This window comes from Glycine max, chromosome 2 (assembly GCF_000004515.6).
Source record: "Glycine max cultivar Williams 82 chromosome 2, Glycine_max_v4.0, whole genome shotgun sequence".
Classification (NCBI taxonomy): Eukaryota; Viridiplantae; Streptophyta; class Magnoliopsida; order Fabales; family Fabaceae; genus Glycine; species Glycine max.
Window position 1 is genome coordinate 49,996,862 of NC_016089.4, and position 25,477 is coordinate 50,022,338.

A 25,477-nucleotide genomic window follows, 5' to 3' on the forward strand; every position below is an offset into this window, starting at 1 on the left:
AAGACAATTGAGCCTGTAATACAACATATTTAAGGATGTCACTTCCTACACCTCCAAGTTGTTTCATGCACCATTTTTGGAATGTTTTTTTATACCGATTGGTCATTATGGAAGCCAAAATCTTTAATAATTCTGCAATGTAATTTCATATTTTGAATTCGTCATTCCTGAAGCCAAAAAAGAGGTGTAGGAAACAACTTGGAGATGCAAAAAACAACAACCCATATTTAAAAGTTCACTATATAATCAAGCTTATGGTATGTTTGGATTTTCGTTGATAGTGTTCCAAAATTATGTTTAAGAGTAAAAATCAGTTCAGAATTATGTTTGGCTACCCTCTAAAAATATGTTTGAGATTGGAAAAAACAAGATAATCAGGATACTATTGTAAAGCAAACTTAAGTTTAACCCAAACTTAAAATTATAAAATTTGATCTAAACATACTTTTAAATAAGTTAATACTAAATGTTTTTGAGTAGTAAGTGTGAATGAAGAAGCCTAGTACTGTTTTTCCAGTGTACAATGATAACAATAAAATTTAAATCTAACACATCATATAAATTATTCAAACTCTTCCATGTTAGACGGACTTATATTAGATAAAATCAAATGTGTATAACTCAATTGGTTGATTAGAGTGTGGAGAGTGTTATAAATTTTTTTATAACACATTTAATTCCTATTTAGAAAAAAATATTAGATAAAAATAAATTAAACATATATTAGTGAGAAGGACTTACATGTCTTGATCTTACATTGAATTGAATGTTGTGTGAAGTTACATATGTTTCCCTCATATCATAATAATTGATGGATATCTCTTTCTCTTTGCTGGTTGTTAACCACCTCTAGTTTTAATTTCGCATTTATGCATTCCATTATTTTGCATTTATTCCACTTGTGTATTATTAAGGAGAAAATACAGAAATTGAGAGGAAAATAATTTAAAGCGCCAGTACAACAGATCTCTCTCTCTCTCTCTCAAACCAATATTAGATGCACCTCAATATATTGGATATATCTATATGGTCTATGGTGCCCACCGAGGTTCATTCGAATCTTTAGTACGGGCAGGTCGCCAACGACAGGGATGATGGAACACAAATCATATATGATATAAGATACTAATAATCTACATATATATTTATTTGAACAAAGAAAGTTACCGTGCATGCAGATCGAATCACACAAAGGACCATAACATAATTCATTGGATGGAGAGCTAGCCATGCACACCCCATAGATCAGATTGAAAGACTACATGCCATGTGGTTCTTGTACTGAGTGGTTGGCATTCGCATCACTCATCCCTTCCCTAGCTAGACTTTTTATTAGACCACTAAACAAAGAAAAGACATGCATGGAGCAACAAGACACGATGCAACTAAGAAAAAAATACCCTCTCAAACACTCACTTAAACTGCACATTTCCCCTCTTCACGTTCTTTTACTCTGTTGGAGCCTCTGTGTCCGTGACTGTGACCTCCTCCTTCTTCTCAGCCTCAGCTTCTTCAATCACTTCCTCCTCTTTCTTTTCAGCTGACCCTTCTGTCTCAACCTTCTCCTCACTTTTCTCTGCCGGGGCCTCTTCCTCCTTAGCTTCAGCCTCAGCCTCAGCTTCTTTCTCTTCCTTAATATTAACATCTTCTGCAGCTTCTGGTGTCTTAATCTCAGCAGGATCGGCATTTTCTTTTGTTCCCTCAGCAGCTTCTTGCTTCTCAACTGTTGGCTCTTGTGTGATGGTCTCAGACACAACTTCCTCTGCCACCTCTTTAGTCTGAACTTCAACCGAGGGCTTGTCTTCTGAAGCTGCAGGTCGTGGGGCCTCAGTACTTTCCTCCTTGGTTTGCTCAGTGACCACAGTTTCTGGTGTTGGAGTCTCAACAACTTCTTCTGTGTTCTTCTCCTCGTCAACCTTCAATGATGCCTCTTTTGTGTCCTCTGGGAGGGCAACCTTGGCTGACACAACCTACAATTTCGTATTCCAACAGACAAAGACATATTCTGATGAAAATTCATATTTTGTCTATTAGAATCCCAGCAAAAAAAACTTAATAAGGTGGTGGACATGCAGTTTAAACACTTCTTACTCTTCTTTAACTTGGTAACTATTGGTTAATGTATCACTTCTCATAATTGTCGCAATATAGTAGTATATTATAAGGATACAGATTCAAAGCTGTCAGATTAATATAGATTTAATGCTTCTTTTAATACTCTAACAAATATGATTATATATGACTGGTAGCAGAAGCACATGATTCGTGTGGATTCTTTGTCTGATGACAAACTAATTGAAATTTGCATTTCAGCAACTTTGTACTTTTCTCTATAATTTTCAGAGGAAAACAAGTATATGAACTCTTTTTGACAAGCTATATATTGATAAGATGCCAAGTGAATGCTGTCATTTTACTGGCTTTAATTACGTGACAAGAATTTCAGAAAGAAATTTTTTTTGACGGTTGGAGTATTAAAGCTAAAGAAATGAATAATTTCCTGTCTAAGACAACAGAAAAGCAAGGATACGGGTGAGATCAAACTGAAAATAAAAGAAAGTGATGCCAAAGCAACATAAGATGGAAATTAGAGTAGAGTTACCTCAACAGTGGCCATTGGAATAGCAAAGAATATGCAACTGATTGAAGAGGAGTAAAGTTGAGAGTGATATAGAAAACTAAAAGCTTTTGATGAAAAGAAATGAGCATTAAGAGTGGTTTATATAGAGGTAAAGGCCTCAAGTTGATAAAAGAAACGGAGAGGTGGGGACACTTCAAGAATCTTGGGATTTGACGCCTCCTTCACTGAATGTTAATAAGCATGTTTGGCAATAATGGTGACAAAGGCTTAGAGATGAGGTTATATTATTATATTTAATAATGGTTATTTCAGATCTCTCTACTGGGAGCCTGAATAATGGAGCACGATTTTTCATTGAGATCATCATTCTTTTGGTTCTAACATTTTGTGCTTTGTGCAGTCGGATTTACAGGGGGATTTACCAAATTCAATGCATGGTTATTCAATCATGATTTTGTTGTAAAATAATAAAACCTGCAATGTGCGTGCTTAAAACAAATGGTTCTGTTTAGCTAATTTAACAGTAAATAATATGAATTAAAAAGAGTGTGTGGTCTCTAAAAATGCGGAATTAAAAATGATAATAAGGTTATAACTTATAAGGATGACAAAATGACAGTATAAATGAATATCTTTAAGAATTTACTAAAAAAGATTAATGACAGATTTTTTTTCTTTTGAAAATAGTACAAATCATGTATAAAAAGATTTGATTGGATATCAATTTTTAACTTTCAATTATTATGTACGATCATATTCACTGTGTACTGACTGGTGAAATCAAAAGGGTCATAATATTCGTACCAAAAAACTCTTCTGCTCTCAAAAAATAATTGAAAAAGAAATATAATAATTGTAAAGAAATGGAATGATGCTATAATTTTTTTCTAATATTATTTTATGTCATTTTTATTAATAAATTGAATCACTATCTCGTGTTATGTCTTTTTTTCTATATCTAAACTAAAATAGACATCCAATTATAAAGTATTACTCTCTTGCTTACTAGTTATTTTCTTTCTAATGCATGACATTCATAACTTCATGTAAAATGATTTTATATCATGGATATATAATAATACGGAGACTTGAAATGTTTATTTTTTTTAACAAGATAAGAAATACAAATCATAACTCAAATTTTGAATTTTAATTAGATTAAAGTAATTGACATATTGTAGTTTTATAGATTTTTTTTAATTAGATTAAAAAAAATCTTACTTTCAAGAATTAATACAACAACTTTATACACTTCTAGAAATTCGAACGGTGTTTAACCCTTTAGAAAAATATGAGATGGATTTTTACACATTTCCTCAAACAATAAAATTTGAAAAGAACAAAGTTGGATTTAATTAAGCATTTTATCGTTTTCTTTGGTTACATTTGGTTTGCTAGCAGGAGAGCTCCAAACTCAATTTATAGAGCAAATTCATTTTATTTGGTTACTCTCAAAATATGTTTGTACATGAAAAAATTGCCTAAAAACTAAATTTTATAAAAATAAGACTTGAATTATTTTTGTAAATTCTAACTTAAACCTACACTTACAAACCTGACTCCAAACCTGCTCTGCTTTTTGGGGAACACAAACAGAATAAATAAACAATATCCCTGATATGCTTCTTGACTTCTTTTTATGCCTACTTCTAATACTCTATTGCACATTTTCTCCCACATTTTTTATCCGGTTGAAATACGAGAGGTTGAATAAGTCTTCACTCAACAATTGAGAAGAAAACAAAAGGTGATGAACCGTCAAATTTTTGATATAGAGAATTAGTATTACGAGACACACATGATGAGAAGCTCCAAACTCCACCTTCGTATTCAATGAATGTTCCAAATTCACAATATATCAATCCTTATAGATGCTGTCATGCATGCTGGTAATGAGAAACAGGCTCAATAAAGTTTTATACAAGTACATTATTTTGAATGATCTTAGTAGCACTTATATATACACTCACTACTAAATAGTTACAAGTATGTTATATACAACAAGAAACAATACAAATAGATATAAATAAACGTAAATAACAATAGCATGTTAGCTTTCGAGTGTGGGAAGTCTTAAATTATAATCATAATCTGGATAAAAACTTATCTCTAATTCGAATCACGACTCTAGGTTTCCAATCTGAAAATAACTAGGACTTACCAAATATTTATTTTATTAACATTATGAATATATATAGATTGTAAAAAGAATTAGCATGGGTGTAAAGTGTAAATTGTAAATTTATTTGCTAGCATTAATTTTTTGGGTTTGCAGTGAAATGAAATCTTTCATCGATCCCAAACAAAGAAATAAATTAATGAAGAAGGGATCGTACGGTAGCTGGCAGCAAACGATGGATCCAGTCCAGATCAGACACTGACGCAAATAAAGCAACAAAGCGTCGTTCACCTAAAACTATCTATCTGGGCCTTTGGTCGGCTGGTGGGCCATTGGGCCCATGTTAGTGGGGCCTGCAAGGAGATTCACATCTGCTTCCAATGGCTACATGACACGTGGAAATTACACCGACCAAGTAATAGTCGTTTTGTGGCTGCTTTCTTTTCTTGATTTTGATGTAATGAGACTATAATGGCAAAACCAAAATAGATGAATCATCCACCATTCAAATGTTGTGTGTGCTATTTGCAAAGTTATAATAAATAGCCATTATCTTTTAACACAATTTAAATTATAAAAATATGAATTAATATATTGAGTTATATTAAAAGACTAGAAATATTGTGTTTGTCCGAATAAAACTAAACTTTGATTTTTTAAGTAAAATTTTATATTCAAGCTTTATTAATAAATAAATAAATAAACATCATTAAAAGAAGAGGCCTTGCTAAAAAACATTCTTACAGAAGAATTAATCGTCGACAAATTTAATAAATCTTTCCACCTACTGTAAAAAAAACATTAAAAACTAAGAATGCATTTATATATTAAGGAACAAACTTCAAAAACTAATTATATATCTCCAGATTTAGACTTAAAGGCCTAATTCAATTCGATAAAATCCCACGACCAACATATAAAATGAGAATTGTCTAAACTTTAGGTGAAGCTTGATTTGGGTATTTATTTTTTAATTTTTAAGATTTAGAAAATATATATTGAGAATAAAGTATAAGGTGATATTTGATTTGAATGTTTTTTTGTTTTTCATTTTTAAATAAAATAAAAATAAGAGTTAAAATATATTTGTTTAAAAATTTAGAAAATATTTTTTCTGAAAATATTTTGAAAAACAAATTCAAAACTCTGAAAATAATAAATAATTTTTTTAAGAAATAAAAACGCAATCACATCTTAAACTTAAAATTTTGTATTTACTTTTCTGTCCTAAATTCGAGATTTTAAGTATAACAATGGTAACAAGAATCCTTAACCCACAGTAAAGAATTGTCGATCCTACTGCAGAGGATTTGTTTGCCTCCAACTCCAAAATAGAATGATGAGGCCTACGAAAAACAATTTATGCATCACATCGTCATTCACATTGGAATTATTTACCTAACAACCACACACATAACAGTTACTCTGGTAGCTATAAATCTGGAAACAGACACCTAAAAAAATAAAAGTTATTGCTAAATGTGTTTGTCCAACTCCAAGGTATGAAAAGGTGCAAATAATGCCTTAGTCAAAACTCTAGACAACAATACCATCCTTCTTAATATGTTGCTGACTTCATGACTATGCATTTCTGCAATGCGAAAGTAACAAAAAATTATGATGTTTATTTTATTAGCAAAATATGGCCCGTAAGTAACATTAAGCTTTTATGCTCCACAAGTAAATAATTTTAATGAAAATATGAAATTATCATCCATACTTTTTATGACAGAGTATATGAGAATCCGTGATACAAGTAATTTAGGTCTCGTTTCATATGATACCCTTTGATAAAATTTGAAGTTTTATTTTTATCATAATGTCGTTCAATGTTTAATAAAATATACCAAACTAATATGCTACTATTGTTAATTAATAAAACAAAATCAGGAATTTACTAAAAACCATGAAATATCTAGCTAGTTCGAGCCATCAAATCCCCTAATGAATCGTAACTTGATCGTTCCCTTCCATGTGTACTTAGTTCAATTCTATGAATTGCCTCTAACGTCTCTACAAAAGGCTTTATTTGGAGAAGGTTTTTCGGGAATCTCCCTTCCCTGCCTAGTTACTGGTTAGTTAGTTTTGTTTGTCTTGGACTTTTATATTACATAAATTAAATAGACCGAGATAAATAAAAAATTAAATTAAAACTTGTACAACCTTTGGGCCTGTTTGGAAATGCCCATGATATTCGCACATTCTTTTTGCTCTTTACACTCTTCACTTTTTTTCTCTCTCAAAATATCCCTATTACACTAGTTGTTTGGCTCATAACATAAGTAACAGCCACTGTCTTGCCTCACTTGATGAACTAACACTTTACCTGTGAATGTGATCAAGAAAAGCCAAATAACACACTTTGATCGAGCGTGAAAGCTCTGCAATTATATTTGATCCTAAATCCTAATTATGCCGAACCGGAATTATTGTGATGCGCAAATAACATAATCGCTTGAGAATGACTTGAATACAAGTCCTTTGATGATATCACTCTGTATAACTTTAATTAATCTTTAATGCTATAACAAGGAGGTGAATGAAACTCATTTAACATATGAATGCGTAAGTAAAAATCTTTCTAAAATTTAAAATGGATACCAAGACCATTGTGTATGTTGCGAGAAGAATTTTTTAACAGACACAGGATTTTTTTTCTCTCACAAAAAATAGCAACGCAAGTGATTTAGATAAAAAAAATCAAAAATATTTTAAGAGTACTTTTTTTTTTGACTGTATTTCATTGACTGCATGTATATCATCTTAGTCAAAAAAAGGTTATATTTCCAAAGTGATATGTTTATTTATCAGTAAATAGTAAGATAATTTTTTAATCCTAAAATTTACAAAATTGAAATGAAAATGCACCAAAATTTTTGGTCTCCTTATCAGATGAGTCAATAACTCAATATATATTACTATGTCAGTAACATTTACAAAGATTTCGGATCACCACATGACCATTTCCGAAAATTACCCATAAATTTATCTCTCTTCCTAAAATATTGATCAACAAGACAAACAAGCCATTTTTCCTTTACCATCCCTTGCCTTTTTTTGCTTCCGGTTATTGGTCGTTGTTGGGTTTTGTGAGACACAAACTATTATTGCCTTTTTCAGTTTCACTAATCCCTTCAAAACATTATTATTGCATTGTTTCCTTACGTAGTCTTCGTTGCTTAATTATATCCCATTTGTTTGTTTGTTGGGTTTTTTGGGTCATATATTTTATTGTTGTTCCCTGTGACGGTTGATGAGTTAACCACCTTTCCTGTTGGAGCTGTTTCAAGTTCCAATCGAGAAGATGGGGTTCGATGAAAACAAAGAAACTGGAGAGAAAAGTGGGGCAACGGATCATGCAAATGAAGAACATTATAAAAGTGATGGCGAGCCCTTGAGAAGGCACGTGAGTGATGAGTCCTCTATCCATGCAACTGAAGATGATCATGAGGAGGATGAAGTTGGATCCAAATTACAATTGGGTCCTCAGTGCACTCTGAAAGAGCACCTTGAGAAAGATAAGGTTTGTATCCATGTCTCTGCTGAAATTTATGGTCACGTTTCATCCTTCATTCTTTATTGATTAACTCTCTTCTTTCTTTTGGTTTAATTATGGGATTAATGTAGGACGATGAGAGTTTAAGGAGATGGAAGGAGCAACTCCTTGGAAGTGTGGATGTGAACAATGTTGCAGGTTTATATTCTACTTCGTTTTTCCCTTACAAGCATTTTTTTTTATCAAATTATGATCATCCGTATTCAGAACACATAAGGACATTTGACTTATTCTTTTTAAGTTGGTAGGACTATAGCGCAAGCATGAAAGCTTGTAAATTGTAATATTCAAATTTGCATTATATTTTATTACTAAAATTAATAATATAAGGCTATGTCGTTACTGCTTAATAATTATAATATTAATAATTATAACAACTGTGTTGACTTAGCTAGGCAACTACAGCAAGATTAACATGAGGAACCATGCAAATTGGCATTTTAATTCTGTTCGTGTAATGAACAGTTTGAGGAATCATAATATCCACTATATAGTCCATTAAAACTTCCAAACTAGTAGTTGGGATTTTCTTTTTGTGAACAATAATAATTGGAAGATTTCTTTTATGTGTATGTTGGAGATACTATGTTTGTTATATGTTCTTTTTTTTTTTTTTTCTAAAGCTGCATCAATTATTACGTTAATCTTTCTTTCCAGAAATTCTGGACCCTGAAGTGACTATTACTTGTTTGACTATCATCTCTCCTGATAGAGATGACATTGTTCTTCCCATTCCTGAAAATGGGACTCCAAAGGGTTTATGGTTTACTCTTAAAGAAGGTAGTCATTACCGCTTGAAATTCACCTTCCATGTGAGCAATAATATTGTGTCTGGCTTGAAATACACCAATACTGTTTGGAAGACAGCGGTCAAAGGTAAGTTTTTTTTTTTTTGCCTAATTTATTTCAAATTAAACTTGTAACATGCAAAACTTGAAACACACTCTTACAACAATTCTAATTTCAGTGGATAGCTCAAAAGAGATGCTTGGAACTTTCAGCCCTCAGGCAGAGCCTTACACACATGAGATGCCAGAAGAAACCACACCCTCTGGGCTATTTGCAAGAGGATCATATTCTGCAAGATCAAAGGTAATATTAATTCTAAATACGTTGAACTTGATTGTACAAATATACACATTCACACACACAATTTCATAATAGGATGATATATTCCTCTTAAATGTTGCATAAAATAGTCACGCTATCATGGTTTTGTCATTTCAGTTTATCACTTCCATAATTTCCCAATTACAATTCTTTCTTTCTTTCCTTATTTTTTGCAATGTTTCTTTATTAGAAGTGACATATTGTCTGGATTTAATATATTCTGGTGTTAGTTTCCTTGTACATGGATTACGGTCTGTAGTGGAGTAGAGGTTTGTTGGCCACCAACTTCTTGTGTTGTTCTTAATAGTATTATATATGGCACATATCATCATAGTAATAAATTTGAAGTGGTGCTTTCACTGCATACTATAGAAGAGAATAACATTTATATTTTCTTCTATTGTTGTATGATACAACCATATACCATCATATTTTGCTTTTTGCAGTTTCTTGATGATGACAACAAATGCTACTTGGAGATCAACTATACTTTTGATATTAGGAAGGAATGGGCTTGAACAAGGATGGCAATATACTCAATTTGCATCTGCATTAGTAATTCTTATTCATTTAGTCAAATATTTTTTTTTATTTCTATTGTATTGACTTGAGAAATTCAGATATATGGTAGGTACTAAATTCATGTATGTACTAAAACTATATATTTTTTGGTATTGACTAAAAGAGACAGAGGCAAAAGAGGATTCTTTTGTAACTTTCCCAATAAAAGTGGCCTAGTTGTCTATTTTTTTTTTTTTATATAGTTTTTATATCTCTTCTTAGCTTCATTACTTTTGCCAATCTAAATTTGGGGCACAATAATCTCTTTACTGGTCCGGTTGATTTTGAGTTTTGAAGTAAAGTCGTGGTATGTGGGCCGGGCTTTTCAACCAATGAGTGAAAATGGAAAAATAATCTATATTATTGGGCTACCATAGTTCCGGATAAGAATATTCATAAGAGAAGAAAAAAAATTATATTACGGATTAGCAAATGGGGTATAAAGTCGAAGAAGGACGGAGACAAAAGAAGGGAATGAAGGGTGAGATATAACGGGGTGTACTGTCGAATGTGCAGGAAACATGTTTAGGAGAAAGAAGGAAGTTATAATAAAAGAAGGATAACTTTGAGGATATTAAAAACTATGGGGTGCAGGAAGGAAAAAAATAAGAATTAATAATTTAACTAAAATTGAAAATTTTCAAAATAAAATACTAAATCTCTTTATTTTAAAATAGAAGAATTAAAATTATAAATTTAACAAAATAGGAAGACAAATATTATATGTAATCAGGATAAAAATTACAATCCAACCTAATCCATGAAAAATTGCAAATTGAGTTAGGTTGACCCATCAACTCTTGTAAGAAATAAAATAAAAAACATGTAATTATTTTATTTGTCTTTTAACTTCTTCTTTTTTTAAATTTGATAATCAAATATAATTAAAAAAAGAGAAAAATGTTGTAAAAGTAGTAAATAAAAAAAATACTTAATAGATCATCATAAATAAGTGTAAATGTTAAATATAGTTAAAAAGAAATGATTGATTGATTTATTGAAAATCTAAATCCAACTCAACCCATTTGGGTTGGCTACATAGGTCAAATCATTAGATTTAATTCGTTTTGGCATCATAATTATGATCTCTCGTCTTATTCAATTAACTATTGATCGATGTCCTTCTTCTAGGCTAGTACTCGCCTTATCCATTGGTAGTTACCGTTTCTAATCGCTTTTGTTACATTTGCTGATTAAATTTGAATACATAATTTTTTCTAACATTATTACAGTCCTTTTTTTTTTTTGTTTGAGGAAAACATTACTACAGTCCGTTAGAATTGCATCTAATGAGGATTTTCTAGATAGGTTAGTGTATTGGAAAATCAAAACCTGGTCCGATATATGCCTTGATGGTTACACAAGCCTAATCAACCAATTTAATAACTCTTGAGCATTAAGCCTATTATTACAAGTCTGGAGTTGATCTTGACCATCGTCATTTCGATCTCCACCCTTGGTTGCATCTATATCTCTAGTTTATTTGTATTATGAACAACCTACAAAATATTTTTTAAGATGATTTTGTCCAACATCCATAATGTCCGTTATTATATAGATATGGTGTACTAAAATTATGAGCAATAAACTTTAACTATAAGCATTAATTTTAATTTAATATTATGAAACAAAATTTAGTTAGTTAAACTTTACAGTTTGTTGTCCTCAACCTGGACTAATGATTTGCTTATTGCAACTTAAAAACATTTACATAGAAATAATTTTGTTTGAAACATGTAGGATTTTTCTTAGTTTTACTAAGGATGAAATATAATGAAATGACTTCTTTTTTTTTTATCTGGAAGATATATCCACATCACGCGCATTAATCAAAATATAAAAAATATAACTTGTCTTTTTTATATTAACTATTTTAGCACTAAAAAAACTGCTTGTTTTATAGAATTAGAACTTGAAACACTTGTTAAGTTATAATAGTCCTTTATCAGTTCATTTACGTGCTCGTTGGTGACAAAAAAAAATTAATTATTGTAAAATAATAGAGTTCGAAGACATAACAAGTTATAATGTAAGAAGGAATTCTCAATGGACATTGTCTTTATTTTTCATAGTTATGAAAGCCTTGTGTACCTAATAATTCCTATTATAGGTAAATGATTATTTTAACGTAAATATATGACAATTTAATTTATGAAATGATAAATTAAATGTGAAAAAATATGATAATTATATTTTATTGTATAATTTAATATTAAATTAATTCTGGAACACAGTTCAGATGTTTCACAATTTCAAGAATAAAATGATAATTTAATAGATAAATAAATAAATAAATAACTCTTCTTTTGTAGGTTTTGGGGCATGTGAACAGCATGGTCAGATTTGAGCATTGGTATGTATGTATGGCTAAACGTCAGCTTCATTTTTGGTGATGAAAATAAATAAACTAGAAATGAAGTAGAAACCATTTATGTATGTCGGTTAGCGAGATGATAAAATGGGGAGATGGAAAAATGGTGGGGTAGAGTGCAAGGTTGGTCTATGATGGGTTAAAGAAGTAATTTAGTTAAAGCGGATATGGAAAGGCCACCATACAAGGAGAGAAAAAAAGTGTGTTCCAGAGAAGCATTTCCCATTAAAGTATATTATGTCTTCACCCTCTAGTTAGAAGCATCTCTTTGCTGTAATACCCTTCCAGCTGGTATACGTACCCTCCATTCTATCTTTATATACCCTCCTTCCATTCTCCTTCCTCGTCCTTCACATTCTCCTCTCTGAATTCCTCTTATTCAGGTCTGTGTGCTCTTCTATCTCATTATCTTTCCTTTCCTTTAATTTACTTTTGTTCTGAATGTCACTCAATCTATGGTTAGGTGCAAACTTTTAGCTTTTCTTGCCTTTTCACATTTGAATGCCTTTTTTGTCTCATGGGTGCTTGTGATTTTGGATCAGCTAGTCTAGATCTGTCTCTTTTCATTATGGGGTTCATGAAATTATGTGAATTCTGTCACTGTGTACTTGACTGCTCTAAGTCTAACTCGCCTACATTTGGCTTGGGTTTGTCAACAAGTTTGAAACTTTGTGGGGAAAATGACCTAGTAATGGATTCATTCCATTGGCACTGGTTGCGGGTGATGATTAATAGTTTCAAAAAAGAAAATAGAAAATCTTTCAACATTCATTTCATTAGGTGTCTGTGTCTGATCTCGAATTTAGCATTTGGAAATTTAGTCTTCTGGGAGTTCTGATTTTAACATTTTTCACTAGTGTGAAACAAAAGTAGCACATTTGAAGTGTTCTTCGCCTCTTTCAAATTGTTATATTTTTCATATCATGTTCCGATCCGCAATTCCTTCCGCTTACTCTGGTTCAATTCGCATTCCTAGATCTTCCCTTATGCATTTCATATTCTATTGAATATTTTATTATTTTTCATTTGTTCCTTTATATGTTAACTTTTGCAAGATCTGGTTCCGGCCATTATGTTAGTCTCTAGATATTATTAGTAAGTTGTAGACAACTTTTTAGTGAGATGTAAAGAAGGTTAGGTGGAAAAAAATTAAGAGGTTTATCATTATTTATTTATTGGAGATTGAGTTTGAACTCGGAGCTCATTTTTTATTCGCGCATTATTTAACTTTTTTCGCAGGTTGGTAGGTTTTGTTATGATGAGATCTAACCAATGTGGAGCTCTTTTCTTACAGGAATTTGGAGAGACTGTTGATATAGAAAGGTAGGATAAACCAGTGGCCAAGGAATATATGGCGTTTTCTATGGTTTTCATTGTTAGCAACATTATGCTGCTTTTCAGTTCAGCATTTGCCAAAACTGCTAGTCCTCCCTCTCTGAGCCCAACTCCAGCACCAGCCCCGGCACCCGACTACGTGAACCTCACCGAGTTGCTCAGTGTTGCTGGTCCATTTCACACCTTCCTTGGATACCTTGAGTCCACCAAAGTGATTGACACTTTCCAAAACCAAGCCAACAACACTGAAGAAGGAATTACCATCTTTGTTCCTAAGGACAGTGCCTTCAATGCTGTAAAGAAAACTGTCCTATCCAACCTCACCTCTGACCAGCTAAAGCAAGTGATCCTCTTCCATGCCTTGCCACATTTCTATTCTCTTGCTGAGTTCACAAGCCTTAGCCAAACCAGCTCTACTCCCACATTTGCCGGAGGGGATTACACTTTGAATTTCACTGATGATTCTGGGACAGTGCACATTAGTTCAGGATGGTCTAAGACCAAGGTGAGCAGTGCTGTTCATGCCACAGATCCTGTTGCAATATATCAAGTTGACAAGGTGCTACTCCCTGAGGCCATTCTTGGCACTAATATACCTCCTGCACCTGCTCCTGCACCAACTCCTGATATTGCCCCTGCTGCTGATTCTCCAACTGAACACAGTGCAGATAGCAAAGCATCATCTCCATCATCTACTCATGATGACTCCTCTTCTCACAAGTTCATCAGCTATGGAATCTGGGCCAACCTTGTCTTGGCAACTTTTGGTGTGCTGGTGCTCTTCTGATGGCACTCTTCCTATTGAATATTTAATTTAGATTATATTTATGTATCTACATTTGGTGCCACTTGCTTTGATTTGAATCCATTTTTTTGAACATAAGTGTTATTCAATATATGTATGAATGTGATTTCTTCTATTATACTATTTTTTTGTTAAATCTCGTAGCATGTGGATGTCATGTGATGTGGTTGCCATGTTATTATGACTGTATCTACCTTTTTTGAGAGTTTAATGCCATCACTTAAAGTTAAAGTCTATTCCCAAAGTTGATTTTATTCCCTAAAGGGATGTTTCCGGAAATCAAATGATAATGGGTTGGCTGATTTACAAGCTCTTTTTACGGTTGCTGAAATGGAATTAAAGATGCAGATTTTATATTGGGCCTTTTAACGTTCCAGCTCCTGAAGACCCGGTATTTTTCTTATCCCAGTGGCATGTGACAGGAGATGCGGTTTTGGAAAAAAATAATCAAGGATATATTTTTTCCAATCCAGATCTTGTAACTATAATTAACATGTTTTTTTTTTGGTCCTTGACAGCTTTTTAGGCTGCCTGGTGAATTCATAATTCAAACTCTAATTAATATATACAAAAAGCTTTTTGGTCCTTGTAAGTAAAACTCGCACGGTGTTGAAGTCTTGAAGTCCATTTCCAATGCAACCTTGCTGTATTGGATTGATAGTTCCTTGACGAAAAAGAAAGGTTGATAATTATGAGATGCTAAAGTAATTTTTGGCCAAAAAATCTTTGCAATGTCGTTTTCAAAATAACTACAAAGATAATTGAAAATTGGGTTAAGTATGAGCTAGGCGACTTTGTTTCACCTAATCAGTATGCTATGCGTTGGCTTTTTTGAAGGATACGCTTCTGGAGATGGAATTTAATCTATCTTTTTGGTGACTTAATTAATTTTGAAGCGTATATTCCATTGCTCCTTACCTCTTAGAGGGTGTGGAGGGTCTTGCTTGCCCACTGCATCAAATGAGGCATTAATAAATAATAATATTAAGGGGTTATTATGGTATGGATGCCTATAAAATTAGCCAAAGATGGTCTTCCAGTCTCCTCCCATCTTTTCTTTGCTTGCTAATGCTCACTGTTTGATTCATTATCAGTCAAATGCAATTTGGGTTTGGACTTTGGACCTTTACTGTTGCCAGTTGAACTCCAGGCCAGAAGCCGAGTAAAGTAAAAAATAAGACTATTTCAGAAGTATTTGCTTAAGAGGGATCCAACTGAGGGAAAATCAAATTTATTTAAAATGCAAGTGACTGTGCTTATGATTTTCACAAAATACACTCTTAAAAAGTCCTAATTACAGGCTCATTAAACCTGTCAGTCTCATTACAGGTTCAAAGTGGCAAAACCTGTGAGATACATAGAGGTCCCACCGAAAAACCAAAAGTCTTAATTATTGTGGTTACCAAATAAAATAAAATAAAGAACAACTCCTTGTTTGATTAGTTTGTAAAGGGAAAGTTAAAAAAAAAAAAGTTAACATGATGCCCTTAATATCATGAATAGGGTTTCAAAGATTAACATTGTGTTTGTTTCCAACAATGGAAATCATATTGAGAGGATAGAAATGAGTGTTATTGGTTTGATAGGGACAATAAAGGCAAGAAATATGTTTAAAAATGGTGGAATGTTGTATTATTTTTACTCAACTTTTTATTTTTTTCGTCTTTATTTCTCTTGAATCAAATAACTTTATTTATCATTTTATTTCTCACTTGCTTTTATTTTTCTTTTTTTCATCTACACTATTTTCCTCCTCTCAACCAAACACAACCTAAAACATGAACGGCTTTTTTTTCATATATTTTAAATTTGTTAAGCCTGCTTTCTTATTGTTGGGACTTATTTTACCTGTTATGGTTTGCTTTTGTTTAGTTAATAAGTCGCTATTTGATTTGTTAGGAATCATTTTTATCAATATAATTAATGAATTTATGTGCATGATTTTGAAGGAAAATAATAAGAGAAAAATGAAAAATAAATATTGAAATCTTATAAAAATAGTAGAATTTGAGTTTGCCCCTAAATCTTTGTAAATATTGAGTTTTAAGTAGTTTTTTTAACTTTTGTATAAAAATATCAATACATTGTCTTTTGTTTTGGAATGAAGAATTTCTAATCATATGTTTTCAACTTTAATCATCTAAGAAAACAAATTTTTGGTGTTTAAAAATGCTGAAACTATGCAGTGCTCTAACATCACTAGTATCCCAAATGCGAGTTAACATCCTATCCTAGACGCTTGACCAACTCGTTGAACTCTTATTGCAAAAAAATGTTGAACATTGATAGCGTTCCAGGGTCTCTGATGAGAGAAACACTAGACTACTAACAAAATCACAGCGTTCTTGCATCTTGGATGCTAGGCTTGCGTAGAAGGGACTAAATATGTTACTAGAGAAAAAAATACTAAGAAAATTATTTAGAGACTAAAAACAAAAGGTTTAAAAAGCTTAAGAACCAAAAAGATATTAATCCCTACTTTGTAATTGAACTGTTATTCATTTAAAGAAAGTTTTATTCATGAGATTGAGTAATCTACTCTGTTATCGATGCTTTCTTGCAACTAACCATTGATGAGATTGATCTTAAACGTGTGGACGATGAGAAATCGTATATATGTGATTTGGAGATGCCCTTAGAATCTTAACAACTAAATATTTAATGCATAATTGTCACTTTGGAGGAACCCTTTTAACTTAAGCGCTGTACTACCTTTCATTCTTTTGCAGGAACCTACCATTTCACTCAAAATCTCGTCCATGCCAGAAGACTTATCACTTGAAATCTCAAATCTTAGTCCACCCAATTCAAAATCCCATCTTAGCTGCTAACATTCTGTGGCCATCCCAAACATCCAATCCATCTTATATGTGGTATTAGACAAATTAATAGTAAAGAAGTTAAATACTAATACAACTTTGTGCGAAAAACTTAACATTTGAAAAGAATAGGTGTTTTTAATGTCAGTTAGATAGATATTAGAGTAAATGTCAAAGCGGTTGCATGTGATAGTTAAGGGATTGGACCATACATGAATGATGAATGGAGCTAGCTCTCACGAGGTCGGCTATAGTTCATTTAGCAAAGATATTCACAAGTTCGCCTTTCTTTTTATGATGCACGCCGTTCTATTTGTGTACAATTTTAATTTTTCAACTATCTTCATTGCCTAAGTAAAGCATGCTCCATATTCAACATGACATTTAAAATAATAAAGTTTTCGAATTGATGGTTCAAGATTATATTTAGTTAATAGCGCATGCATACTAACTTATAATTTAATGTGACATTGTCTTGCAAATCTTTCCTATAAAAAATAAATATATTTAATATCTTGAATACTTAGAAAGTATTCAATAATTTGTTTGCCTAATAAATAAGATTAATAGGTTTTTTTTAGAAAAGAAATTAAGATTAATTTTTTCTTTAACTTTTGTATTTGGTTTGATTGCGATGAAAAATAACTTCTTTTTATTGTTTTTGGCTAAGCAAATATCTTCATCTTAGAAATAAACGTACGGAAATGTTAGGTGTGGATTTATATAAAGGAAAGCGGAAATAAATGTTGTTACTGAGTTCCGATTTTAAAAAGAAAAAAAAAACAAAAGAACACGAGATTAAGAACATTGCATATATATAATTTTATATAACAAGGAAAAAATTGTAGACGGTGATGAGAGTTTTTTGGGTTTGTGAAAAAGCAACAAAATAGATAAAAACAATAAGAAGGAAAGAGGAGTGTGGGGATTGTGAATTGACGCCAGATGTCAATTAGCAATTTGGCAATAGCAAAGTAGAGAGTGAAAGAAAAGCATTGCATTTGGTACCGTTTGATAATTGATAGTATTCGCGTTGCATTCCCTTTGTCTTCGCGGGTCCTTTCGTTTTTTTCTCCCCACCGCATTTCCTCTTTCTCACAATCAAACAACACACAAACCTCTCTCTCTCTCTCTCTCCCTAATACGATGACGAAGCCTTTCCATCTCGCTCTCCTTCTCTGACTTTCTCAGGTACGTTTTCTCAATTCTCCTTTCCCAATCTCTTCCTGCCTGCCTTGTCGCAATCTACTGTTGGATCTTTGTAATTTAAATATTCTCGCACCGTTGATTTTCATTTCAATACAAATGTGTTATCTCTATTTGCTTATAAACATTTCATTTTTGTGTGTTGGCTCAGTGTTGTTCCGAGTGTTTGTTGTTTTTCTCCAACCGAGTCGTAGTCGAATATGTCTAGTTTCGTGGGTGTCCTTGTTTCTGATCAATGGCTTCAGAGCCAGTTCACTCAAGTCGAACTTCGAACCCTCAAATCCAAGGTATGTTTCTTTCTTCCCCTCTTCTTATGTTTTTCCTTGACACCACAATTTCGGACTCATAACACGCATTGTGTTTGTTTCTTACGTTCTTTCTAGTATGTGTCGGAAAGGACTCAATCGGGACGTGTTACTGTCGGAAATTTGCCACCCATTTTTAAGAAATTGAAGGCTTTCTCTGAACTGTTCACCGAGGATGAGATTAAGGATGCCTTGGCTGAGTCATATCAGAACATGGATGAAGAGATTGATTTTGAGTCCTTCCTAAGGGTGAGTTTTTGTTTTAAGGTTTCTCAATTCTGCTCCCATTTGTTCATGTGTAATGTGTTTCTTAATTTAACTTTTACTATATGTTGTTAGAATGGTCTGTTTATTGCTTTCCCAATGAAATTGTTGGAAAATATACACTAGAATGTCATTTGATGTTCAAATTGCCTCAACTCTTCACGTGTATATGCACCTTACATGAAACCACAATTTGTGAGTAATTTTGTAGGTATTAATTATATTTATATTGGACCTAGCAACTTATTCGGTGACATTGAATGGCAGGCACATTTAAATCTGCAATCCCGAGCAATAGCTAAAGATGGTGGTTCAAAAAGTTCTTCTTCATTTCTGAAGGCAGCTACAACAACTGTTCATCATGCAATTAATGAATCTGAGAAAGCTTCTTATGTTGCACATATTAATAACTACTTGGCTGAAGATAAATTCATGAGTCAGTTTCTTCCAATTGATCCATCTACAAATGCGTTGTTTGATCTTGCAAAAGATGGAGTCCTTCTTTGGTAGATTTTCAGGACTCAATGTTAGCTCAATTAAAAAAAATGTCCCCCCTTTTTTCTCCCTGACTTTGCTGTTTATTTTTTTTGCTGCAGCAAGCTTATTAATATTGCTGTTCCTGGGACCATAGATGAGCGAGCTATCAACACAAAACGGGTTCTTAATCCATGGGAAAGGAATGAGAACCATACCCTTGGCCTCAATTCGGCCAAGGCTATTGGGTGCACGGTGGTTAATATTGGTACACAGGATTTAATTGAAGGAAGAGTAGGTTCAATCTTTGTTTTGTCCCTCTCTTCATGTTTCCAGTTTCCTTTTTTTTTATTTGACCGACTTTAACTCATTTTTGAAAATTTTCCTGTATGGTTATTTGTAGCCCCATCTGGTACTTGGTTTGATTTCGCAAGTAATCAAGGTAAACTACTGAAACTCCCACCCTTTTCCTTGCTTAATATGGAACTCAGATGAGGAGGTTGAGACCATTTTCATTGGTAAGACATGTAAACTTATGCTGTCTTTTTTGTTTGTTTGACTTTTCATTATGGTGGCAACATTAGATTCAATTGTTAGCTGATCTCAATCTGAAGAAAACTCCTCAACTTGTGGAATTAGTGGAAGATGACAAGGTGATATTGGATAATATTTCTTTTATTTGTAATTTACAAGTACAATGGTTTTCTTTCCTTTACATATTTCAGAAATGTGATTGAAATAAACCTGTGTTATCTTTAACATGCTGGCAGGATGTGGAGGAGCTTATCAGTTTAGCTCCTGATAAGCTCTTGTTGAAATGGATGAATTTCCACTTGAAGAAAGCTGGATATGAGAAACAAGTTACAAACTTCTCTTCTGACCTAAAGGTGAGGGAAATTCTTACTAACTTTCTATGCTGACTTACTCTAATAGAAATATTTCTGGACGTGAATGAAATATGATCCAGTATTTCTTATAAACAACCTTTTATTATACCCACCACTGCCTCCATTTTTGTGCCTTTTAAATCAGTGTAACAAAACTGTGGACCTTCTTGTTATACTCTGTTGGCCTTGACAACCATCTACAAGTTTTCAAGGAAAAGATTCACTATATTGCCCTATCTCATGCCAATTTCTGAATCATTGTGTGGCTATTTTTTATGTGCATGATGTTTGCATAAAGAGATATAATATGATTCTAAGCTGCATGAGTCTATTATGTCTACAATATCTTCTTTTTGCAGGATGGAGAGGCTTATGCTTACTTGCTTAATGCTCTTGCCCCAGAAGTGGCAGGCCCATCTGCCCTAAACACAAGTGATCCAACAGAAAGGGCAAACATGGTTCTTGAGCAGGCAGAGAGATTAGATTGCAAGAGATACCTCACTCCAAAGGACATAGTGGAGGGGTCACCTAATCTCAATCTTGCATTTGTTGCTCAAATTTTCCAGCATAGGTATTGTTCGTTTTAAGAGGTTGCAAATGTGCTAATGATTTCATTATAAATTATGCTGTTTTCTGCCCTTCTATGAATGGGGATGGGTGTGGCTCCTATATCATATAACATTGTCACTAAAGGTTATGTATTTTATCTGTTATGATTATCCTTAAATAGGGCTCTGAGTAATAACTAATAAGTGATGGATCTCGCTAGTTGATTCATTTGTTAGGGACAAGTAATTGGGTTAGTGAAAAGTACAGGATGGATCTTGAACTGATTTAGATTGTGAGTTTCATTTATATAAATCCAATAATCTCTGTTACTTGTACTTTTGTAGGAATGGCCTTACAACAGTTGACAGCCAGAAAATGTCCTTTGCTGAGATGATGACTGATGATGCAGAGACATCTCGGGAAGAACGATGCTTTAGACTATGGATTAACAGTCTTGGAATTTCCACTTATGTCAATAATGTTTTTGAGGATGTCAGAAATGGGTAAGTTTTCCACTGTTCAGTTGGCTCATCATCTGCGTCTTCCATTTTCTTATCATTTTGTTTTTAACTTGTCTTTAAAAAATTTCCTTGATCTTAACTACTGGTTATGATGGTCCTTATTTCCTTTACTACAGATGGGTTCTATTAGAAGTTCTTGACAAGGTTTCAGCTGGATCTGTCAATTGGAAGCTGGCCACAAAGCCTCCTATAAAGATGCCGTTTCGGAAAGTTGAGAACTGCAACCAAGTCATAAAGATTGGGAAGGAACTAAACTTTTCATTAGTGAATGTTGCTGGTAATGATATTGTACAAGGGAATAAGAAGCTCTTATTGGGTGAGTTTCATTTTTTCCCTGCTTTGTAATGATTTGTTATTTCTAGAGAATTTCTTATGATTGTATGGTTGGTTCCCTCTCTTTTAGCATCTGCTTGAATTCTGTTTTGTCCTCATTGCATTGGATATTTTGATGGGTCAACGCATTATTTTATGCTTTTACTCTATAGTTAAATCTGCCCACTGAAGATAATCAATAGCCAAGATATGTCCTTGTGATTTATTACCGAGGAATATCAGAATATTCTGTGTGGTGCATATTCATGTTATACAAATCAAGATATATAATTGTGCGGTACAAAACATAAAGCTCTAACCCTTATTGTGCCACGCCTCCCCATCCCCCCTTTTTCCCCTTCTCATTGTGAATCACTCACTTGTCAGTGTACAAAAAACAGTCCTCTTATCGAAATCTTCTCAACAATGGCCTCCATTTTTGGTTGTATGGAATGCAGTTCCAACCTAAGTCTTAACTCCACCTATCCTTATCCACCAAACTTCTACTTCGAGGTCAGCAAAACAATGTTTCCATTTCCTTTTCTGTGGTGGACGCCACCAAGTTTAAGTTCAAAAAGGAAGACAAGATCTGAACTTTCTTCTTCAAGACTGTCTCTCCTTTCCCATCCCCACCCCACTAGGAAGACTGATTATTCTATCAGATTGATACGATTAAACATTTATTTCTGATCCGATCCTTTAATGAACGAAATAGTTAAAAAAATCTGGAAGATGAACAGTGTAAAATGTGGAAGATGGGCAGTGATGATGTGGCAGCACAATGGATATTGGATAAAATAAAGCCATGTGGAAATTATGGCATGGCTCTCTGTTAGCCACATCATCTCTTAATAGGATTGATTCACTTAAGTTGGGGACTAAAACTAAACACACTGGAATAATGACAGACCAAAATGATAGAAAAAAAATTATGACTAAAAGAAAAAACATATATTATTGGATATTTCTTTTATATTGTAACATTTTCATTTGTCATTGTTTTGTTAAAAATCTGCCCCATTATATGTAGGGAATATTCACCTCCATTTTTTCTCTGTCCCCAGCATTCCTGTGGCAGCTGATGAGGTTTACTATGCTTCAACTTCTGAGAAATTTGAGATCACACTCACAAGGTAAAGAGATTACTGATGCTGATATTCTAAACTGGGCAAACAATAAGGTGAAAAGAGCAGGAAGAACTTCTCAAATGGATAGTTTCAAGGTATAAAACCATCTATTGAGAGTTATGTATGTGTGTGTGCGTGCGCGCACTTATATAGTTCTTGCTACTCTTAATTTTACATTCATCTATAACAATTATCAGTCTTAAATATTTTTGCTGCTCATATTGGGAGAAAAATTACAGGCATATGTTATCAATAGTACTAAAAGTAATTTTATTAAGGCTTTTGATGAAGAAAAGGACTGTTCAGTGTGCATGATGGTTGCTTTGATGTTGGACTACAACTCATTGTTGATATTTTTGTATTGTGCTTCATCAGGATAAGAATCTTTCCAGTGGCATTTTCTTCCTTGAGCTTTTGAGTGCAGTGGAGCCAAGGGTTGTCAACTGGAGTCTTGTTACTAAAGGAGAGACTGGTATGTCAACTTTGTCATGCTATTGAGAAATTGTGCTGGCTAAAATGCAGCTCTTTAATTTCTCATTAAGCATTATATTTGACTATTGGCATTAATATGATGAGAATATGTTATCTTATGAGCAACGATTGAAATGGTCAAATTATTCTGTTATATGAATTACAGGTGAAGATAAGAAGTTGAATGCAACATATATAATCAGTGTCGCCCGAAAACTTGGGTGTTCCATTTTCCTGTTACCTGAGGACATAATAGAGGTACATTTGTCGATGTTAAACATAATTTTGATGATAATTATGCCAATTGTCTATGAAAAGGGGTGTATGGACTTAATTGGTTGCAGTTTGTTGCCAATGAATATGCTTTTATATGACTAGAAATAGATGATGTTTCTGAAATCTTAAAATTGGAACGGTACGTTTCAACAATTGATCTGGTGGATATAATGGAGAGCTTGTCATTTATTCAACGTAAATAACGTACATGGAGCAGCATTTTTCTTCTAGTCCTAAATGTATTTGTTCATTGAGCTTCCTGCCCACATACTTCACTAATCCTGCATTTATTTGGCTGAGAAATTTTGTGACTCTAGCTTATTTTGCATTTAACATGACAGGTCAACCAGAAGATGATTCTCATTTTAGCTGCTAGTATAATGTATTGGAGCCTCAAGAAACCTGAAGAAAACATCACCCCTGAAGCATCGCCTAAAGCTTCAGTAGATGGTGAAAGCGAAACAGATTTAGTTGATGAGGTATCCCATTTAGCCATTGACGAGGTATCCAATTTAGCCATTGATGAGACAACTTCGGAGAATGCTAGCTCTTCTTAAGTTAGTAAAGGTTGAAGTAAACCATACCCAATGGAGAATGAGTGGGAAAAAACACATTTTTGTTTATAGGGAAAAAGGAAGATGCCAACCTCTTGGTTCCCAGCTTGAAAGAAAGCTTATTGTTATGAGAAACTGCAGATAATAGAAGGATCTTGTAAATTCTTCTTTAGAATTTTTTTGTACTTAGGCATATTCTTTGATGAAAATTGCATGCGAGGTTTCCCGATAATAATATGGGAGGAAGGCATCGTTTTATTTTCCGGCTAATTGTTAAGATTATTCTTAATGCGTGCATACAGATACGGGTTGAAGTGGATGAACGGAACCAGTGATGATTATCCACTTCATTTAAGTGGTTTTTCTATTTCAAGTCTTGGATTCAAATATATTTATACAGGTAGTTGATGCTATGGCAATTGGAGATTATGCATGCCAACTTTTTTCTGTTTTGCTCGAAATGCGGATTTATTCTTGGTTTCTTTTCTTAACTTGGTTGTCAATATAGCCAGCAGAATTGTAGAATTATACATCCACCAACGCAACAACAATAACAAAGCATTTTCTTACTTGTTGGAGTTAACTCTGTACGTAATGTTTTTGTTAATAATGTTTATAAACAAATTATTGACCACATTTCTTAATTGTTTTTTTTATCATTTTTCTAGATCTTATCTCTAGTGATTCGACTATCCTTCATTTGTTTTACTTTCCTCATTAGAACTTTTACAAGTCTTATTCACACATTCAAATAATTAAGGCAGGTTTCTACTGTTTTTTATGTTATAAGTGCTATCCCGACGTTTTATTGCCTAAAATTCACCTGTATAGTAAAATTTCTTTCGGGTAATACCTTTTAATTAAAGATAACATCTCAAGTCCTTCTTCATTCCATCCATTACACTTAAATCATTTGATTGACATCTCTTATCTTTTATATAACATGTTTGAATATCGTTAAAATCATAAGCTTTTTCCAAAGCAATAATGTGTTGCTTCACATTCACCAAATCAAAATTGATTTTGACTCATCTTACCACCATCAAAAACATGCTATTGGTCATTCTATATGATGAACCGTGACTTTTAACATTGATGAAAAATGTTTTGGCACATGTCAAACAAGTATCAAATAAGTGTTGGTATAAAAAAAATGTGTCTGACATTATAATACTTCAGCCAAAAGAGGTGTACTTGCTTCATATATCAGTAATTATAAGTACACAAACATTCTACCCTTTTGTTGATCTTTGCAACTTTCATCGTCCGTCATT

The 25,477-nt window shown here is 33.0% G+C and overlaps 4 protein-coding genes across 6 annotated transcripts; 3 read left to right on the plus strand and 1 right to left on the minus strand.

Annotated features, from left to right (window-relative positions):
- Positions 1 to 1,125: 1,125 nt before the first annotated feature.
- Positions 1,126 to 2,695, minus strand: LOC100305625 (putative ribonuclease E/G family protein). The gene is made up of 2 exons (NM_001251216.2): positions 2,603 to 2,695; positions 1,126 to 1,970 (listed from the first exon to the last, which is right to left on the minus strand). Exons 1-2 carry the CDS (start codon positions 2,615 to 2,617, stop codon positions 1,449 to 1,451), a joined length of 537 nt encoding a protein of 178 aa, NP_001238145.2. The 5' UTR covers positions 2,618 to 2,695; the 3' UTR covers positions 1,126 to 1,448.
- A 5,207-nt stretch (positions 2,696 to 7,902) lies between these two features.
- On the plus strand, positions 7,903 to 10,237 carry LOC100784684 (rho GDP-dissociation inhibitor 1). Its single transcript, XM_003518526.4, has 5 exons — positions 7,903 to 8,223; positions 8,328 to 8,394; positions 8,914 to 9,132; positions 9,224 to 9,348; positions 9,813 to 10,237. The coding sequence occupies exons 1-5, from the start codon at positions 8,005 to 8,007 to the stop codon at positions 9,882 to 9,884; spliced, it is 702 nt and encodes a 233-aa protein (XP_003518574.1). The 5' UTR covers positions 7,903 to 8,004; the 3' UTR covers positions 9,885 to 10,237.
- A 2,287-nt stretch (positions 10,238 to 12,524) lies between these two features.
- Positions 12,525 to 14,561, plus strand: LOC100801468 (fasciclin-like arabinogalactan protein 7-like). 3 transcript variants are annotated; one of them, XM_041006268.1, is made up of 2 exons: positions 12,525 to 12,681; positions 13,538 to 14,556. In XM_041006268.1, the coding sequence occupies exon 2, from the start codon at positions 13,650 to 13,652 to the stop codon at positions 14,418 to 14,420; it is 771 nt and encodes a 256-aa protein (XP_040862202.1). In that variant the 5' UTR covers positions 12,525 to 12,681; positions 13,538 to 13,649; the 3' UTR covers positions 14,421 to 14,556. The 3 variants fall into 3 exon arrangements, with proteins under 3 accessions (XP_040862202.1, NP_001241262.1, XP_040862205.1); NM_001254333.2 differs by having other exon boundaries at positions 12,565 to 12,681; positions 13,593 to 14,561; XM_041006271.1 differs by lacking the exon at positions 12,525 to 12,681 and adding an exon at positions 12,703 to 12,761 and having other exon boundaries at positions 13,593 to 14,556.
- A 3,634-nt stretch (positions 14,562 to 18,195) lies between these two features.
- LOC100802004 (fimbrin-5) lies at positions 18,196 to 24,616 on the plus strand. Its single transcript, XM_003519629.5, has 15 exons — positions 18,196 to 18,448; positions 18,615 to 18,750; positions 18,847 to 19,017; positions 19,300 to 19,538; positions 19,629 to 19,800; positions 19,910 to 19,948; positions 20,091 to 20,159; positions 20,277 to 20,393; positions 20,753 to 20,964; positions 21,287 to 21,445; positions 21,580 to 21,779; positions 22,840 to 22,997; positions 23,278 to 23,374; positions 23,540 to 23,631; positions 23,991 to 24,616. The coding sequence occupies exons 2-15, from the start codon at positions 18,664 to 18,666 to the stop codon at positions 24,204 to 24,206; spliced, it is 2,028 nt and encodes a 675-aa protein (XP_003519677.1). The 5' UTR covers positions 18,196 to 18,448; positions 18,615 to 18,663; the 3' UTR covers positions 24,207 to 24,616.
- Positions 24,617 to 25,477: the final 861 nt, after the last annotated feature.